This window comes from Balaenoptera ricei, chromosome 1, assembly GCF_028023285.1.
Source record: "Balaenoptera ricei isolate mBalRic1 chromosome 1, mBalRic1.hap2, whole genome shotgun sequence".
Taxonomy (NCBI): Eukaryota; Metazoa; Chordata; class Mammalia; order Artiodactyla; family Balaenopteridae; genus Balaenoptera; species Balaenoptera ricei.
Genome location: NC_082639.1, coordinates 4,425,187 through 4,441,889, shown reverse-complemented (window position 1 = coordinate 4,441,889; position 16,703 = coordinate 4,425,187). Strand labels below are relative to the sequence as shown.

At 62.5% G+C, this 16,703-nt stretch overlaps 1 protein-coding gene across 1 annotated transcript in view; it reads left to right on the top strand.

Annotated features, from left to right (window-relative positions):
* Positions 1-13,536, top strand: part of ACOT7 (acyl-CoA thioesterase 7) — a 92,808-nt gene extending 79,272 nt beyond the window's left edge. Inside the window, exon 9 of the mRNA XM_059894620.1 lies at positions 13,131-13,536. Coding sequence (XP_059750603.1) covers positions 13,131-13,229 — 99 coding nt within the window. The 3' untranslated portion in view covers positions 13,230-13,536. The remainder of the gene's footprint in view (positions 1-13,130) is intronic.
* Positions 13,537-16,703: the final 3,167 nt, after the last annotated feature.

Below are 16,703 nucleotides of genomic sequence, written 5' to 3'. Positions count from 1 at the left end.
GCCCGCCTCATCGGAGCACGAGGACCGGGGTGCCCGTCCCGCCCTCCATCCTGATGGCTTAGCAGGATGGCTTCCACCTCGCCTCGGCCCCTCGGCTGATGCACGCGCCTCCCCCCGACCTCTGTCCACAGGCCTGACCTCCTTCTGCCTTGACCTTCGCAACCACGTGTCTCTGGGTCTCAGACCCCTTCCTCTGGGAACCTTGCCTGCTCCTCTTGGCCCCCAGATGCAGGCTCGCCCTCGTTCTCCCCCAGACCCTTGCTCCATCTCTCTCCATATTGCCACAGGGCCCCTGGGGGACACCTGTCGGCACGGCTGCCCACAGCATCTCCCTCCTGGATGCTGAATTCCCGCTCCACACAGGCGAGCCCTTGACCTCTGTCCTCCCCACCTCCCCAGCCTCCAGGCTCCAGCAGAGTGGCCAGATCCAAGGACACTCTCTGTCTTTATCTCACTGGCCTCTCCCTGGCGTTGGCACGCCTCACTGAGAGGGCCTCTGCTGAGTGTCCAGATGGCCACCCCATGGCCCCGAAACACGGGGCTCTGACAGATCCCAACCTGCACCCTGCCCTCCTTGGGTGGTTGGGACCGGGCCCCGGGCCTCCTTGCTTTACTCTCCCATATGGGCTGCCACGGCTGCCTCTCTCCACAGGGTCTCAGCAGGCATTTCAAACGTAACATTCCGATCTGAACCGTTGTCTCCCAGCCGCCTCCCCCCCAAACTCCCACTCCTCCCGGTGGATTCCCTCCCGGTGAGCCTGGGAACCGGGCTGGCCCCTCTCGCCCGCTCAGCCCCAAGCTGTACACCCTCCCCCATTCCTGCTGCCCGCGCCCTGACTCTGCGCTGCATACGGCAAGTTTTTCAGAACAGAATGGCGTTGGCCGCCTCTCCCGCCTGAACTGCTCAGCGGCTCAGCGGCCCTCGGCACGGGGTCCAGCCAAGCCGGCCGCCTCTGTTCCTCAAATCCCAAACTCAGTCCTGCCTCAGGGCCTTTGCACTTGCTGTTCCTCTGCCTGGACACCTTCCCTCATATGGTCACAACAGCAGCTCCTTCCACCATTTCTCAGATATTTCCTCCTTTGATGACCTTCCCTCCCCTCACTGGATAAAGCCTTACTCCGCACGCCCACCCCATCACCCAGAGACTCTTTGCCGTTGCCTGGAAACCGGCCTGGAGTTGGTGGGAGAGAGAGCAAAAGGAACTGAGAGGGCTGGGGGCCAAGCTGGCCTCTTGTAGCGGGAGAGGAGGGGCAGGGACACACCCGAGGCCCCCCAGCTGCTAGAGGGCAGGCCCGGCCCAGGACCAGCCTTCCGGCCGTCCCGGCCCTTTCCTCTATCGTCAGCTGAGGGAGAGTGGGGCCTGCGGGGCACCCCAAATGGCCCTGAGACCAAGGATAGCCAAGGAGTCGGGACCATCTTCATTTTGAAAAGGCTCCCCCAGAGTACATGCCGGAGGACAGGGTGTCCCGGCAAGGTCTGCATTCCGGCCGTAGCCGGCTGTGGCGTGCGCCCGCCCGGGAGCCCAGGAGCTGCCTCGGGCCTGACTGGAGCTCCCTATGGCTGCCCCTCCGCCCTGCCCGCACCCCAGAGCTCAGGCAGCTGGGGAGCCCAGGGCCGCAGCCAGGGTTGGGGGGCAGCAGGCTGGGCTCAGGGAGGAGAGCCTCCGGCCCCGGGCTCCAGTCCGCACAGAGAGCCCTTTGTGGAGGAGCCCGTGACCTTCCCAGAGCTGGGACGCTCTCATGGGGCCGGGCTGGTCTGTGAACCCTGGGGGCTGTCTGTGCCCTTTCCAGAAACCTAGGGACCTGGGGGTCAGGGGGTCGGTGCAGGAGGGGCTGCAGGGGGTTAGGGGAAAGTCACCTGCTTGAATGAAGGGGAAGGGAGGGTGACCGAATTCCCGGGTCTGAGGGGCCGGTGGTTGGCAGTGGCCACATCTTCCCGCTGGCCGGCTGCATGTCGATCCAGGCTATTGTTGCTAATTAAAGATGGGCTTTGATTCTTCACTGAGGTGTCCTGGGGCCCACCGATGTGGATAAAAATAGCCTCTGGGGGTGGGGGGCAGACTCCCTAGCCTCCAGCCCAGCCTCTGCGGCGCTCACTTGGGAACCACCGACACCACGTTGTCTGCCTCGCAGCCCACGTGCGCCCGCGTCGGGGCTCAGCCCTCCCCACCCCTGCTGTCAGCACTTATCCTCCTGTCTATTTTTAGCTCCGGTCCCCAGGGCCCGGCTGACACGGAAGGCAGCGTGGCTGTTGGAGTTCTTCTTGATGAATATTTTATGCTGGGGAGGGCCTACTGCACCGCGCCCGCCCGGCAGCTGCCGGCACTTCCAGGCTGCTTATTAGAGGAGGCAAGCGCGGGACGCGGAACCAGCCAGGCCCAGGCCCTGCCTCCCTCTAAAGGCCTCCCTGTGGCCGTGCCCTCTGACCTCGGGGGTGGCGGACAGACCCACACCACCTTCCGGCGCTGGAGAGGCGGCCCATGCAGAGGGACGTGGGGGAACGCCACCGAGGTGGCTCCCTGGGACCCGGCTCCAGACCGGCCCCAGCACCTCCCAGCACCTCCCAGCACCTCCCAGCACCTCCCAGCACCTCCTATGGGCGACTCCCCAGCCCGGGTGTGGGAAGCTTTTTCAGTCTCCAGAAGCGTGAGAACCCGATGGACAGACTCTGTGTTGAAGCCAGAGCAAGCCTGTCCTGGGCGCAAGGCCGGCCTCCATTCTCTCTGGTTCACATGTGGGCGCTGCAGCCCCTGAGGCCCCAGGAGACTCGCGTGCGGGAGAGGTCGCGCTCTCGACAAGGGAGAAGCCTGAGCTCCATCGCAAGCACGCAGGCGACGTGGGTTTTGAGAGAGCACGTTCACAGCTGCTTCTGTGAGTCATGTGGAATAGGAATGTTTTCCCCAGCGAGCCGAGCGGCATGGCCACGGCACGTGGAGGCAGCGGAGCAGGGTCTTTCCGAAGCCGCTTTGCTTGGCTGCCAGAAAACCCAAACCACAGAGCGGCCTGCGGCGCAGGGGCCTCGGCCGCTGCTTGTAGACCCTCGCCTCCCGGTCCACACGGACAGCTGGCGTGCAGAGGACAGGGGCCCGGACCCTGGGACCTCCGTCGTCAGCCACTGAAGTGACAAGTCGGGATGAAAGCGAGGGCGGTGAGGAAATCGGGGTGGCAGCCGGCCTTCCCTCTCGCAGCCGGTGGAGCTCCGCCAAGAACACGGCAAAACATGTGCTTCTGCGCTTTGCTTCCACTGTACATCACACCCGGACCTCAGGGCACCCTCGAGGGCCAGTCGCCACCAGGTTTCCTGAGCGCCCACTCCCTAGGGCCAGGTGCCCGCCGAGGCCATTCTCTGTCTCCTGGGAGGGGGCTGGCAGGGTGGATGCCCGTGGTGCCCACAGCAACGATGGTCCCATGGGAGGCAGCTGAGCGTTCACGAGATGCCGACCAGCCTCCCCGGTGGGTGTCAGGGTGGGTTGTCCGAGCCCACAGACAGGCCACAGTGACAGTGATGGGCAGGGACTCGCCCAGAGTCCAGTGGCCGGCCCTGACATGGAGTCGACCTGGAGCAGACCCTGAGCCCCTTGGCCATGGCAGCCCCTTCTGGTCTCTGAGCCTCCGTTTCCCCACCGGAGCTCCCCCGGGCCGGCAGGTCCTCTGTGGTCTCGGCACCATCTCCGTGATCTAACCAGAGAGCTCCTCGCTACTTTGCACCGAAGAGGAAGCACGGGGCCAAGGCTTCCGGCAGTGGTCAGCTCCTCGACCCTAGGACCCGGGCCTGGCGGTGAAGGGGCCTGGCATGCTCCCAAGGGCCCGTTCCTCGAGATGAAGCAGCAGCAGCAGAGGCGGCCACCACCTCCCCCGAGCATGGCCAGCCCTGCTCTTTACAGCCTGTCACGGCGAAAGGAGCGTACGCCCCGCCCCCAGGGAAGGGAGAGGGCCCTCACATGGGGCTTGTTTTGGGCTGGGGGCCCCAGGTGGCCCCACGGCTTGGGGAGACACCTCTGTCCCGGACATTCGGTGTGCTGGAATGATTTCTACTGGCTCCCTGATTTAAGAAACTCAGGCGCACTGGAGCACAGCAGGACTGACTCGTCTGTTCCTGGAAGGGTCCGGGAAGCCACGTCAGTGAGGGAGGCTGTGCCCTTGCTGCCCGTCCACAGGAGCGAGTCGGGGACTAGAATATTCGCGAAGCTTCTTGACCCCATGTCCTCTCTCTCCCTCCCTTGGCTTCGGAGGCTTAGCAGGGAGTCTGCCTTGTCCTGGGAAAATGCCAGAATCCTGAGGCTGCTCCTGTCCCCTGAATGGGTGGTGTCTGGGAACTTGTAGCGGCCTGTGAGTGGCACCTCCCCCTGGAAGCAGGGGTGTGGGTACCACAGGGGGCGTGGATGAGAGGGTGCGGCCCCCGCCAGCCTGGCTCTCACCTCCGCTCTGCCATGAGCCCAGACTCTTCCTCTGACCTTCTTAACCCGTCCAGTCTTCACGTCTGCTGAAGATCCCGGGTCCCCGGCGGCTCTGGGCTGGCCTCTTTGTGGAACAGCAGTGCTCTGGAGCACACTCAGTTCACGTGCAACAGTCAGCTCCGGAAGAGGGCCCAAGGCACCGATGACACACTTTTTCTCGTTAAAACGTTGGTAGGTTCTACCTCTGGAACATCAGCTTCTTGTTGCTTCAGTGCTCTGTCTCCAAATCCAGGTGACCCCAGCTGTTGTGATTTCTATAGAAGGTGAAAGCCCGAGGCAGGCTCTCAGGGGCCCTGTTAGGCCTGACCCCGGATGGTGCCGGAAACATGGCTGCAGGAAGAGAGGCCCGTGGGCAGAGGGTGCAGCAGAAAGAGGAGAATCCCAGCTAGAGTCGGGACAGCCTTGATTCACTGTGGCCCCCCTGGAAGGTGACTTCGAAGCTGGGGAGAGGACTGTGAAGGTCATTGGGCCCAGGCAAGGGCCACGGCCGCAGGGCCTGAGAGGGTCTTTCAGGAGGGTGAGCTCATGCCCGATGTATCCTGGGGTGGACCACAAGGCCGCCCCCCCATGTGAGAACCGTGGTGGCTTCTTGTCAGCCTTGTGCTTTCTCTGTGAGGTGGCATGGAGTCCCCTGGCAAAGGCCTGCCAGGGACAGGGACACTTCTGAACCCTGTGCTCAAAGATGCAAGGAAGAAACAGACCCCGGAACCCCGCAGTGGGAGGAAGAACGCAGAAGGATCTCCCCGCTCATGTGCACACACAGAATCAGAGAACAGCATGCCGGCCCTGCCAGCAGGAGAGGAGATGCTTCCTCGGGGGCGGGAGGGGGTTGTCCACGCCTAGGTGTGCCGGACGCCCCACCTTGTGCCTCTGTCACCAGTGCAGGCCCCTGCCGAGCCCCTGGGTGGTCTGAGCCTTCTGGAGTTGCTTGGGGACAGAGGTTGCCTGAATGTGTCCATTGAGCAGACTCTTTAACACACAGTCACACTGATTTGGAATTAAGGCCTTCTTGCTGCAGTCTTCGTTGGTTTGCTCGTTCACTCAGCAAATGCTTTCCGGGCCCTGCCGTGTCCCAGGCCCCGTGCTGGCCTCAGACAGACAGCAGGGAAGACGGCGACACGAGTGGGCACACGCAGGGCCAGAGGCTTGCAGTGAGGACGCCGCCCCTGGCCGGGGCCCAGCCCGTGGGAAGGGCTCAGAAAAAGGCGGCGAGGACCTTGTAGCTGTCATCTGGTGGGGACAGCCGTGTCCACATAGCTGGTACAGGGGCCAGTGCTGTGAGCAGGGCCTGTGTCCCCTCTCCCAGCGGAGACTGGTACCCGTCGCTGCCCTTTCCCAGGCAGCGCCCGAGCTCCCTGCCTCTTCCATAGCCTCCTCTTGGCCCTTCCGCAGGGGAATTTCATGACCGCACACGAGGGCAGTGATTTCAGGGGCTGAGCTGGTGCTATGGCGTGAGGGGAGCCCCTGGCGAGGGTGTCTACAACTCCCCATGGCGGTCCCATCATTGGAGGCTTGGGGCTGCGTGTGCTGGTGGCGGTGGTGGTGAGACCCAGCCTGTGGCCGCTGGGAGCTGGGCCCCCGGACAGCGGCTTCCCGGGTTCCCAGCCCAGCACCCCTGGGGTCGGGGGTCTGCAGGTGGAGCTGCACTTGGGGGACACAGCTGCCTGCGGGGCTGGGGGCTCCTGGACACCCCCATGCACAGAGCCCCTCGCCATGCCACGCCACGCCACGCCGAAGGGCCCCAGCAGTTGGAGGATGTCTTAATTGCCTTCATGATTGTCCCAAGATCCCTCTTGTCTCCTGTTATGAAGACCGGAGAGGCTGTGCCGCATGGCTGCCTAATTAAGAAGGTCTGTGTCCCTCAGGCTCACAGGAAGTTGTTATATCACCACTGGGAACCCGCTTCGCACCAGACGTTCGTTAATTACAAAAAGGACAAGCTCTTGATTTTACTGAGGGTGGAACTTAGTCACTCATCCTCCCTGCCAAGTTCCAAATGTGTGTTCTGGAAGCACAGAAAATGCAAAATGGAAAACATTTGGTTTGCACTGACAGGAGCCCGGAAGACAGCGTTGGCAGGAAGCGCGGGGGGTGGGGGGAAGAGGGGGAGAAGATGCACATCGGAGGCCCGGAGCCAGCGGGCGGGCGGGAGCCAGCGGGGCGCCCAGAGCACAGAGGGGCCGGCCCTGGGACCCTCCCCTCACCCCCACGTCCCTGGGGCTGTGTGACGTTCCAAAGGCCCAGCTGCCTCAAGGTGACCCCCAGGGCCATTCGCCCTCCTCCCAGGGCAGTGGCTATGGGTCGGCAGACAGGAGCGCACTTGGCCTCTAAGGCCATTTGTGATGACAGTAGTTCACGAGCGTGCACGTGCGCACGCACACACCTGCGGTGTGACTGCCGTGCGCGGAGAGCGGCCCGCACTGGCACTGCAGGAAACCCTTTGCCACGTCACCTCCTTGAGAACCCCATTTTACAGGTGGGAGGACCTGGCCCTGGGGAGGTGGGCAGCGTCTCTTGAGGCCACACAGCAGGTCCCTGTGACCCTGTGGTCCTCACCACCCCTCCACTGTCCCTTCCACTGGGCAGGTAAACAGGGGTCACCACGCCTTGAGCGGCCTGTGGGCCCCTTTGCTGTCACCTCTCCTTTTTCATACCCACAGGGGGCCCCCCAAGGCTGGGGGAAGGGCTGCCGAGAGCCACTTGCGGGGGGGCGGGTCGTGAGCCCGCCTCCCTGCCAACAGCTTCAGGCACTTGAGGGAAAATGTGATTTCCCACGGAGGAGCTTTGTCCTTCTCCCCATCACCTCCAACCCCCTTTAAAAACAGCAACAGCCAACAACTTATGTATTTATTTACTTTGCCGGATGGAGGGAGACGGGCTGCGAGGAGGCGAGGAGGCGGCAGCTGGGCCGTGGGCGGGGCCGCGTGCGGGGAGCCATCTGTCTCGTTCTGTCCGCTCCGTGCCCAGCAGGGAAGTGGTGGCCCCTCTTAGTCACTTGGCCAGGAGAGCTGTTTATCAGAGCTTGTGGCCCTGGGGAGACTGAGTGTCCACCAGCCAGCAGGGTAGGGCGCCCACCTCCACAGACAGCAGAGAGGCTGCTCTGCTCACCTCTGGCTCTGTTTCCCCCTGCGGTGGCGGCCAGGGCCTGTCTTCATAAACGTGTGCCCTCGCTGGGCACCTTCCAGGGCAGGCCGGTGAGGAGGGCCGTCAGCATTTGGGGTGGCAGCACCGAATCCTCAGAGCCTGGAAGGTGCAGCACAGGCTGCCGTCCCCAGAGGCGAGAAGAGGGATGAGCCCTCGTCTGGCTCCTTCCTCCCAGGCCTTGCGAATGGCTCGGCCACGCTCTCCAGCTGGCCAGCTGCCTGTGCACCCATCATCAGGCGGCGTGGGGTCTGTCCGAGGGCAGCTCCTGGCTGATGAGTTAGCTGCAGAATACCGAGCGTCAGAGACTCAGGGCCGCAGCTCCGAGGCCCAGTGCTGGGCGCGGGCCCCTCCCTCCACTGAGCAGAGACTAGAATGTACCCTGTCTTGTACCTGCACCTTGGCCTTGGCCCCTCCTCAGGTCATGCTTTGAGAGGAGAATCCAGAGCCTTTGGTGCACCTGTTCTGGATACGTGGTAGCCCGTTGGCTGCCGAGGGGGTGAGTAGCTGCAGTCGTCTGGGGTGACCCGGTAGAGGGCTGGGCTCGTCACCAGCTGCACATCAGGGCCTGGTGGGACAAGGGGAGGCAGGCGAGGCGCCCACCCTGTGTGGCACGACCCGGAAGTGTACACCCCGCCCACTGCCCCAGAACCGGCCCTGATGAGGACCCAACATGGTCCTCCCCTGGCTTCTAGATGCTGTGCTACCCCCAGACATTCACCCCTCACTCCCAGAGCTTATGACCTAGAGAGGGCATTCCTCGTGAGTGTGGGGGGAGCATGGGGATCATGGCCCCAAATGTGATGGAAGGGTCGGCATTCTTGTTTGTGTGTGTGGAGATCCGGAGGACGCTCGGGCAGCCGCATGTGGCCCTCTGGCACTCACGGGACCTGGCAGAAGGGGAGGGCGCAGCGCCCGTCTGCTCTTCGCCTCTAGTGCCCAGGCAGCTCCTCAGGGAGGCGCCTGGCTCTGAGGCTGGGACAGGAACGCACCCCTGCCCCGGCCTGTCCCCTCCCGGATGGAGAAGAGCCACGGGGCCTGGGCCGCTGCAGGCCCAGGGGGCTCCAGGCTCATTCTGGAGGGTCCCCAGGGTGACACGGGAGGGCCACTGCGTGCCCTGCTGCCCACCGACAGGCCCGCCCCGAGAGCCCGTCAGCAGAGGCTGGTCTGGAGGGTGGCAGCAGCTCAAACCGAGGCTCTGCCACTTAGCGGCTGTCGCTTGGGCCACTCGCTCAGCCTCTGCCCCGCCCTCATTGGTGGGAGGGGAGCGTGACAGCTCTGGACCCCTCCTGGGTTGTTACACAGACTCTCATGGGCTGGGTGGTGCCCGCACGCCTTCCCAGGAACCCTCCCCAGGACCTGGCCCTCGAGACCACCTTGCCCTGCTCTCCTCTGTCTTTGGTCCCTGCCATTGTCACGTTCCTAGTGCTGCGTCGGCTACCTCTTTTCCCGTGTGTTGTCAGCTAGCGGGTCAGCTCCCCAGGGCAGGGTCCCGCAGCGGGCGGTCTGTGTGCTTGTGGGGAGTGCACGCGTCCAGGCCCGGGTGCCGTGGCGGCCAAAGTGCCTGGTTTAATTCAGTGAGCATCACCCCCGCCCTGGTGCCCCTCCCTCATGTGCCCGGACTTGGGTGGGGGCACCGCCCTGCTGAACCTTCCCTTTGACTTTCTGTAAACTAGGATGGCACTTGTACCTCTGGGGTGCTTTTGAGATATAATGACACGCCATACAGTTCCCCTGCTTAAAACGTACAATCTGCGCTTCCCTGGTGGCGCAGTGGTTGAGAATCCGCCTGCCAATGCAGGGGACACGGGTTCGAGCCCTGGTCTGGGAAGATCCCACCTGCCGCGGAGCAACTAAGCCCCGTGAGCCGCAACTACTGAAGCCCACGTGCCTAGGGCCCGTGCTCCACAACAAGAGAAGCCACCGCAATGAGAAGCCCACGCGCTGCAACAAGGAGTGGCCCCCGCTCGCCACAACTAGAGAAAGCCCGCACGCAGCAACGAAGACCCAACGCGGCCAAAAATAAATACACAAATAAATTATTTAAAAAGAAGACGGAAAGAAATGCTTGCATTTCTTTAAAAAAAAAAAACCCAAAAGACACAGCTCACCACCAGTCTTCATCCCTCCCCCAACCCCTGGCCACCACTAATCTGTGTTCTCTGTCGACTTGCCTGTTCTGGACGTTTGTGTAACTGGGCTCACACGTGAGGTGGGCCTTTGTGCCCGGCTTCTTTCTCCTGCGGCTGTCGGCCAGCTCTGAGGGCGTGCCACAAGCTGACCTCAGGAGAGGGTGGGCAGCGCTTCCCATTCGGCCACCCCTAAGACGAGAGTGAGGTTCCTTAGGAAAAGGGGTCCCCGGCTAAATCATTGTGGGACAGCCCTGATTAAACACCGTTAAACAGGTTTATTTGACTACAAGATTTTGACCTGTGTGCATCATTAGCTGGGAGAGGCTAATTAGCGTTCAGGTTTCCAGACCCGTTTGGCCACAGATCATCAAGAAGGCTTCATCTCCCTTTTGGAGCTGGGAGACAGAGACCCGGGATGCAGGAGGCCACAGAGCCTGCACTCCTGCCGCAAGCTTGCAGGTAGTGGTGTCAACGCAAACGGAACGGTGGTGTGCGTCCTCGAGGGAAAGAACCCAAGTGCGCAGTGTGGGCGGCCCCGAGGGGTCAATGGCTAGGTGGCCGCAGAGGGTGGGCTGCTCCCCGGGCGTCTCCCGGGCCCAGCAGCCCTTCCTCAGTCCCAGTGCCAGCCCTGCACCAGGCCCTGGCCTCACGTGGGCCATCCTTGCCTGACAGACAGGACACCAGCTCCTGAGCTCATGCCAGCACCTCAACGGGGCCGTTTGCCACCCTCCCTGGGTCCCCTCCCTGCTCCCTGGAGCCCCAAGGGCACTTGGCTGATGACCCTGGCACTTAGGGACCCAGTTCTCACCCGAATCCCACATCTGCTGGTTTCCAAGACCACTGATGGGCTGGAGAAACAGGAAGCCCCTCTCGCGAGGCAGGCCCTGGCTCCGGGGGGCTCTGCAGAGGGCCTGGTAGCCTCCCCCCTTGGTCCTGCTGCCTTACCTAGGCCAAGCTCACACTCTCTTGCTTCTGAGAAATCTTTTTCTTTCTAATAAGCCCTTGCCTTCTTTCCCCTGCCCCCGAGATGGCAACTCCACCAGCTAGAAGGAGGGCCTGCTCCAGAACCCCAGCAGAGAGGGGCGGGTTTTTAGAGCTGGCAGGAACCTTGGAACGTGGTCCAGACCCTGCACTGCCCTCCTCCAGCTCTCCTCTCAGCCAGCCCCACCAGGCCCCGACTCCCCGGTTCCCAGCTCTGGGACCCCATAGGCACTGATGGGGTCGTCTGCAAGGCAGGCAGGAAGCCCGGCTACACCCCTCCTCCCACTAAGGAAGGGCTGTGCCTTCGGGCTGCAGGTGGATGGGAGCCACAGGTCTCCTCAGCCATGCCAAGCAAGTTCCATATAGGGGAGGGGGAGGAAAAAGCCCCCACTGTTCTAGCCTGGTGGCCTTGACCTTGCATTCTTGGCCGCTTTGGCTGTCCCCCATTTGGAACAGGGATGGAGATGGGGAGGGGCCAGGGTCCTGCTACCCAAAGTGCTCTGCGGGCAGCAGCATCGCATCACCTGGACCCGTGTTAGAAATGGGTCTCAGGACTTCCCTGGTGGCGCAGTGGTTAAGAATCCACCTGCCAGTGCAGGGGACACGGGTTCGAGCCCTGGTCCGGGAAGATCCCACATGCCGCAGAGCAACTAAGCCCGTGCGCCACAACTACTGAGCCTGCGCTCTAGAGCCCGCGAGCCACAACTACTGAGCCCGCGTGCCTAGAGCCCATGCTCCACAACAAGAGAAGCCACCGCAATAAGAAGCCCGCACACCACAAGGAAGAGTAGACCCCGCTCGCCACAACTAAGAGAAAGCCTGTGCGCAGCAACGAAGACCCAATGCAGCCAAAAATAAATAAATTTATGAGAAAGAAAAAAAAAAAAAGAAACGGGTCTCAGCCTCTGACCCCCAGACCCACCGGGTCAGAATCCACATTTACAAGATCCTCAAGTGATTCATGCGTACGTGAACATTTGAGAGGCCCCGATCTAGCACATTCTGCCTGGATGTGTGCAGAAACCTTGGGCTGGGCCCAGCAGGATGTGGACTTGTGTTCGTGGGGTGCCTTGGGCAGCAGGGGCCGGAGGACTCGGGGGTCTTGCCCGCTTAGAACTGCCTGCTGAAACTGAGAACATTTCTTCTCCCTGTGCTGTTTCAAGTCAAATTGAGTAGCCTCAAATTTTATTTTTAAAAAGTCAGCCAGAGGTGAAACCAGAGCAGGCCTTCAATAAAGTGTCTTGGAAAAACCACCATTTTCCATGTCTGCCCCGAGACTCTTCAGACAGGAACCAGAACCACTATAAGAAGCACGGTCGCAGTGGTTCAGAAACCCGAATGTTCTCCTGGCTCCGAGCCGCAAGGTTTGACGCTTTACACCTGGTGACATTTAGAGAACAATTTCTGAGAAGGCTGAGGGGGAGGAAGTATTTGGTATGACCTGACATTCCATCCTCTGGCTGATCGTTCTCTCTTCTGCCAATATACCATTTGTCTGTAAAACCCTTGGGCCAAAAATAGCTGCTAGGGCTTGGTGTCATTGTGGATGAAGGGCAACTGCCCCATTTCTTTGGCTTTCAGACACCCTCAAAGTGTCGCAAGGCACTGTCATCCCAGAGGAATTCGCATAGCTCTTTAAGCCCGAATCCCTGGCCCCGGGCGGCGAGAGAGAACTTTGCGGTGGGACAGATGGGGCTTTGGGAAGTGACCCCCTGATGCTGCCGCAGTGGACCTCTCTGGCCAGGGCCACACCACTTAGCGGCCAGGCCAGGCCACTCTCAAGAGTGAGAGGGGGCACCGTTCGCCATCCTGCTGGGTTGGCAGGCACAAGCCAGGACTGTCCTGGGCAAAACCCAGCCCTTGGCCAAGTCCCGCTGGTCACTCGGGGACCTGGCTTCTTAGGTTGCTCAGAGGAAAAAAGCAGCAGAGGAGAGGTGAGGAGGACACCAGGTGCCACTTCCTAGGCGTCTGTGCTGGCCAGGGCTCGCTGCCCACAATGTGGTCTCTCACTCCTGGTACAATAAAGTGGCCTTCTCAAGGTCACCCAGACAGCACCGTGTTTGTCCCCACTTCCCTTCGGGGCAGAGACGGAGAGCAGCTGGCATTCCCTGGGAGTGGCGCAAACGTGCGGGTCCCCCTTTTCCTTGCTCTGGCTTGGCTCTGCTTTAGGCCTCCCCTCCCACGTTTCATCATCAACTGCATTTTCAGCTGAAGTTCATTACCAAAGTGGCGCTGGGCTCAGGATTCGGCCTGCTGTGGAAGGTGACACGGGGAGGGATGCTCGCTGTGGGCTGTCAGGAAGATGGGGCCTGGGCCGGGTTCTCTGTGCCCTCGGGCAGGGGCGGGGCGGGGCAGGGCCCAGGCTAGCCTGCAGTCACAGGTTCTCTAACCTGCCTGCTTCTCTGTGTGTGGTCCGCAGCCCGAGACTGAGGACGAGAAGAAGCGCTTTGAGGAAGGCAAAGGGCGGTACCTGCAGATGAAGGCAAAACGACAGGGTCAAGCGGAGCCTCAGCCCTAGACGCCCCCTCCTGCCGCTGGGGCCTGGAGCAGCCCCCAGCGTCTCATCATTTAGAAGTTACCCCTTGGCCAAAAACCCAGTTCACGTTGACAGCTGGTGTTGTGTGAAGTATTCGTCTCGCAGTGTTAACCTGTGTTAACCTCTCCTGGAAACCTATACACCAAAGCTTTATTTATATCATCCCAGTGTAAATGCTACACAGTATTGTCCCGACGCCCCAAGGCATTCCCTGGAAACCCTGGGGAATACTGGGGCGCACGCTGTACGGTATGGAAAGAGTCCAGCATCACTAATAAAGCTGCTGTTTGGCTGGACCTTGGTCTGGGTGGTCGCTTGTCTTGGGCGGCTGCTCTCCCCGGGGTGTGGGGGGCTGTGGGCTCCCATGGGTCCCCCCCTTCCTCAGGGCCACCCTCCCGCCCCCGCCCCCGGGTGCCTGTACCTGCACGTACCCCAGAACCTCTGGCACAGCGGCACCCACTTGTGTTTGCCCGACGGCTTGCTGGACAGAGAGAGAGCACCCCTTCCTCCCTTCCCACCCTCCAACCCCCTCCCGGGCCCTGGTTCCGTGTCCTGGCTCTGAGGCCCCACTGGTGTCCCACTGGCCTTCCTGTCGATGGGGGCTGGGGTGCTTTTGTGAGGACTCAGGCAAGGAGCTGGGCAGAAAGAGCTGGGCTCAGCCAGACCAGACCACAGCTCAGCATGGGGCAGCCCTGCCCTGGGCCTGGCCTCTGCTCCCTGGAGGCAGCTGAGACACCTCAGAGCAAGAGGCAGGGATCCTGCTGGAGGGAGCCTCCCCAGCTGGTGCCAGGGCCCCTGTACCCGACGTGGGAACCCCCAGCCACTCGGGCAGGGGGGGTATTGGGAAGGCTCATGGGGTGGGGGTCCGAGGGGCAGTGTGTGTGTGTGTGTGTGTGTGTGTGTGCGCGTATGCACGTGTGTCAGCATCCGTCTCTGCACACGTGTGTGTGCACATGTGAAGTATGGGGCTGTGTGTGTGCACCTGGTCCAGCAGCCTCAGGGCAGATACGCTGCCAAGGCCACTCCAGCCCCCCAGCCCCAGCCCCAGCTGAGAAAGGCCCCTCCACCAAGCACTCCCGGTCACCATCGCCTGGGAGAACGCTCCTGACCCAGGCTGGTCCCCGAAGCCTGGGGATGAGACTGGCCACCAACAGCTACGGCCTCACGCAGGGCTCCCTCGGGCCCCGACAGAGAGAACGTGGCTCCAGATGCGCAGAAATGCCCGCCAGGACCTTCGGTATCCGTCTCGGGCCCCAGTCCTGGCTGACGGGGTTATTTCCTGCCTGGGAGCAGGGGGAGGGAACAGACCACAGCAGGCCACGGCAGCCCCACCCTGCCCCCCGACCCCCTGGAGGCTGCCTCAGCCTCCCCAGCTCCACCCACACCCTGTGCCAACTTCCTGAAGGCCATAGGCGGTGCCCTGGGCAGGGAGTGGTGCGGAGGCAAGCCAGCCCAGGCCAGCCAAAGCCTTGGCCTGAGAAACCAGAGTCGGCCATGCCAGCCCCAAAGTGCCTGGGCCCTGGGCTTCCCCACGGTGGCCATCAGAAGCTCATCTCCCACCTGCCCCCAGAGCCAGCTAAGCCAGGGGCAGGGGCACGAGTACAGGCGGCCGTGGTGAGCTGGGCTCGCTGGTGGAGGTGCACTTGGGGCCACAGGCGTGGGGCAGGCTGCCTTCTGCCAGCTGGGCAGCGGCCTGGCCCATGCTCTGGATGGCTGGATTGCCTGTTTGCCTTAGAAATGCCACACTTGACTACCAGCTACCCTGTGTCAGCCTCCTACTGCTGGTGCCCTATTTACAACCAGGGTCACATGGGCAGGGAGCTGGCCTGTCCACGGAGAGCTCATCAGGGGCCCTGACCACCCAGAATCCACACACAGGGAGTGCGTGGCCCAGGACGCGCCATTTACCAGCTCTGCTTCATTGTGGAATCTTGCTATACAAACACTTTTACTTTTGTCTCATGAGACTGATCCTGGGGACTTCCCTGGCAGTCTAGTGGGTCTAGTGGTTAAGACTCCACGCTTCCAATGCAGTGGGCGCGGGTTTGATCCCTGGTCAGGGAACGAAGATCCCACGTGCCGCGCAGCGCGGCCAAAAAAAAAAAAACCTGATCCCAAGACTCACTCTGGGCCCCCTAAAGCTGCTTCTAACTCCCCAGCTGTTTCTGGGGTGCGGAGGAGATGGTGTAGGTGGGCACAGAAGCCAGGCTATGGAGTGGTACAGGCAGCACTGGCTGCATTTGGTCGAGTCCAGTCCCGAGCAGATGCCCGCCTTCCTCCGGACACAGGGCTGGGCACTCGTGGACGCTCCCACTTGTGGGGCAGGACAGTGCCCTGCGGGGCAGCCCAGAGTGACTCCGGAGGCCTTTCGTCCGGGATGTGTGTGGTCACTGGCTTTCTAGAAGAGGCAAGCAGGATCCTCTGACTGGATGGGAGGCCAGGATGCCAGAGGCCACTCTCTCTTGTGACTTGGGTCTCCAGAGACCCCCATCAAGGGGACTAATGGGTTTCCCCACCTAGCCTAGAGGTGACAGCCTGTGCCCCGCTAGGAGTGCTAAGTGGAGGGCAAGCTCCTGAGGGAGGGAAGAGAGAGGGCCAGGGGTGCCAGGTCGCAGGTCCTGGCCTCTCCCAGCTGCGTGGTCGTGGTCTCAGCTTCACAGAGAACACTTCTGAGCCCATGGGGGGAGGGACAACCACCCGGCGGCCCAGTGGCCCATTCACTTGATTCCCGCAGTGGAACCCCCCCACCCCGAAGGCCCGAGGGTAAGTCTGAATCCTTAGCTGACCCAACCTCACCTCTCCCTGCCCTGGCTCCCCCCCATGAACGACTCCCCAATTTCCAGAGGCCACCAGTCCTCAGGGCCCCCAAGTCCTCCTTACGCCCCGCCCCTATAGTTCACCTTAGATGTGACTTCCTTCAGGAAGGCCTCCCTGAGCCCCCCACCGCCGGCCTTAGGTTCCCACTGTCCATTCCTGCCCCAGGCCCCTTAGGCCTACGTCTTCCCCAGGAGGCTCGCAGCCGGCGTCGGGAGTATGGACAGACCGGGAGTACGGACGGACATTCCCGAGTCGGCAGCGAGAGGCCCAAGCGTGATCCAGGCGTCGCGGGAGGCGCCGCCCACCCTAGGGGGCTTCGGCCGGGAGGCGCGGATGCGGAGGGCGCTCCCCCGCGGGTACAAGACAAACGCGCGGACAGACAGACACACGCGGCGGGCCGCGCCTCCGAGGGGAGGGGGTGGGCGGTCCGAGGGGCGGCGTGGAGACGCCCGCGGAGGCCTGCGCCCTGCTCCGCCCCCCGCCCCCGGCCGCCCGGGCGCAACCAGCCGAGCGGCGGGATCGGAGCGCGGCGGCGGCGGCGGCGGCGCGAGGGGAGGGAGGGAGAGAGAGAGGAAAAGAGGGAGGGAGGGAGGGGCGGCGGGGCCGAACCGAGACGAGCGGAACGCGCAGGCCACGGGC